This window comes from Alosa pseudoharengus, unplaced genomic scaffold (assembly GCF_046254945.1).
Source record: "Alosa pseudoharengus isolate Yale_2024_CS ecotype anadromous, Long Island Sound unplaced genomic scaffold, YU_APseudo_1.1 YU_APseudo_1.1_scf_2, whole genome shotgun sequence".
In the NCBI taxonomy this organism is placed as follows: domain Eukaryota; kingdom Metazoa; phylum Chordata; class Actinopteri; order Clupeiformes; family Clupeidae; genus Alosa; species Alosa pseudoharengus.
In genome coordinates, this window is record NW_027468663.1 from 51,618,204 (window position 1) to 51,620,703 (window position 2,500).

Genomic DNA, 2,500 nt, shown 5'->3' on the forward strand with positions numbered 1-2,500 from the left:
TGTCTGAATGTCCTCCTGAGAGGAGGGCTTTTCCATTTCTTCCACTATGGACCATTAAGGAACATGAATACTCAGACTCAGTGCCATGTTTTGATTTTAAGATGATACCTTAGAGTACCTCTCTCTCTCTCTCTCTCTCTCTCTCTCCCTCTCTCTTTCTCTCTTCTCTCTCTCTGTCTTTCCCCGCAGATGGCTCAGTGCGTCTGGTGGGAGGTGTGGGAGGCTTCGAGGGCCGGCTGGAGGTGCATTATGGGGGCAAGTGGGGCACGGTTTGTGATGACGGCTGGACTGACACAAACTCACAGGTGGTCTGCAGGCAACTAGGCTACAGGTACACACACACACACACACACACACACACACAAACACACACACACACACACACACACACACAGTACATACACATACACACTAATGAATAATTTGTTCTGGTATCGAATTGGTTGTCAGTGTTTTAACAGCGAAATTCATGCAACATTTGGATATGTTTGAATTTAATTTCAGCATGTGGTATTGATCAGGAACTGATCACTCATCTCAAATGACAGCATGTTATTGATTATTTGAACTATTTGCTGTTGATTATTTGAGTGTTTGATATTGCTGATGCGTTGGACAGGTCTGGAGAGAGCGTGTCGCCGGCGAGGTTCGGTGCGTCTGCAGGAGTCATTCTGCTGGACGACGTGAGCTGCTCAGGGAAGGAGCCGGCCCTGGGTCACTGCACCAAGAGGGAGTGGCTCAGACACGACTGCACGCACACCGAGGACGTGGCCATCAGCTGTAACCCAGAGCGCACAGGACCCGGAGTGCCCACCAGTAAGCACACTCACACACACACACACACACACGCCTCTGCACACACACACACACACACGCCTCTGCACACACACACACACACGCCTCTGCACACACACACACACGCCGCCTCTGCACACACACACACACGCACACGCCTTTGCACACACACACACACACTACATGGGCAAATACACACACACACACGCGCCTCTGCACACTCACACACACGCACACACCTCTGCACACACACACACACGCCTCTGCACACACACACACACGCCTCTGCACACTTACACACACACACACACGCCTCTGCTCACTCACACACACACACACGCCTCTGCACACACACACATACGCTACATGGGCATATACACACACACACACGCTACATTGGGCATATACTGTACACACACACGCTACATGGGCATATACTGTACACACACACGCTACATGGGCATACGCACACACACACACGCTACATTGGGCATATTCCTGAGACCCATCCAAGTGTTGTCTGTGCACATGCCTGTGTTTGTGTGTACTGTATGTCTAGCTCTATTACTGTAACATCCATAAAGTGCCTGTCTGCTTTGTGTTTTTGATTCTGTAAAGTGTGTGTGTGTTGCTATGGCAATGTTGGTGCACCTGTGTTGAATGTTTTAGTCTTTAAGACTAGTCTACTATCTCCACACACACACACACACACACACACACACACACACACACACACACACACAGCACCTGTTGTGTGTGCAGTATGCACCTGGGGTGAATAGCACACATGTGTGTAGATGAAAACTGTAATCCTAATGGCCTGTACACCTGCAGTGCTGATGTGATCCTGAGCACTCCTGTGGCAGGAATGTGGGCCATATCCAAAGATGACTAATGCTGCTGTAAGAACTACATGACACATATGCTATGACCAAGCCTTGCAAACCTAATCTGTTATGTTTGTAGAGAGCTTTCTTTCTTTCTCTCTCTCTCTCTCTCTCTCTCTCTCTCTCTTGCTGTCTCTTTTGGAATCACTTGTGAAAAATGCATTTTTACACATTTCATGAGACAAATGAAACAGACCATCACTGTACTTACTGTAAAACCTGTGTAGTACACAATACCTTGAAGCAAGTAAGGGACACGTGCCCTGATATAGGAAATGAACGCAAAGCAGAGTGGAGTTTCCTCACCAAGTCCACTAATACCATATCAGGACACCTCAAGGGCTTATTCCTGCTTATCCCCTAGCTGCCCCTCCATGTATGCATTATGTTTATAGATAGTCATCCATTTATAGCTTTAGAAGTTTAAAATAAAAAGTTTTAAAATACTTTTGTTTGTTTCTTTGGTTACTGACAGTGATAGCAGTGGGTAGTTAGCTTGCTTATTTAAAGGACAATTCCGGTATTTAGCACTAACCACTCGGTGAGTTGCACAGTTTTGAAAACGAACGTTAAAACGTTGTTTTAGGACATGTTTGAGCATGCCTGTAGGCAGCCACTCTGACTAGTCAAAGGCGATTCAAAAAGGGTCAGAAAAGTCGAGACAGGACCAATCATCAAAATGTCGGTGTCCACCACTCTAGTTCATACAAAACAAACCAGTAAAGGGACTCATAGTGCTAAATACCGGAATTTTCCTTTAAGCAATAAGCCCTGAGAAACCCTAGGTTACACAGATTTTACAACTGCTAAGGGGCGTT

The 2,500-nt window shown here is 46.5% G+C and overlaps 1 protein-coding gene across 1 annotated transcript in view; it reads left to right on the top strand.

The window, feature by feature from the left end:
- prss12 (serine protease 12) overlaps window positions 1–2,500 on the top strand; it is a 31,445-nt gene that overhangs the window by 6,807 nt on the left and 22,138 nt on the right. Inside the window, exons 6-7 of the mRNA XM_076295463.1 lie at window positions 190–331; window positions 620–816. Coding sequence (XP_076151578.1) covers window positions 190–331; window positions 620–816 — 339 coding nt within the window. The remainder of the gene's footprint in view (window positions 1–189; window positions 332–619; window positions 817–2,500) is intronic.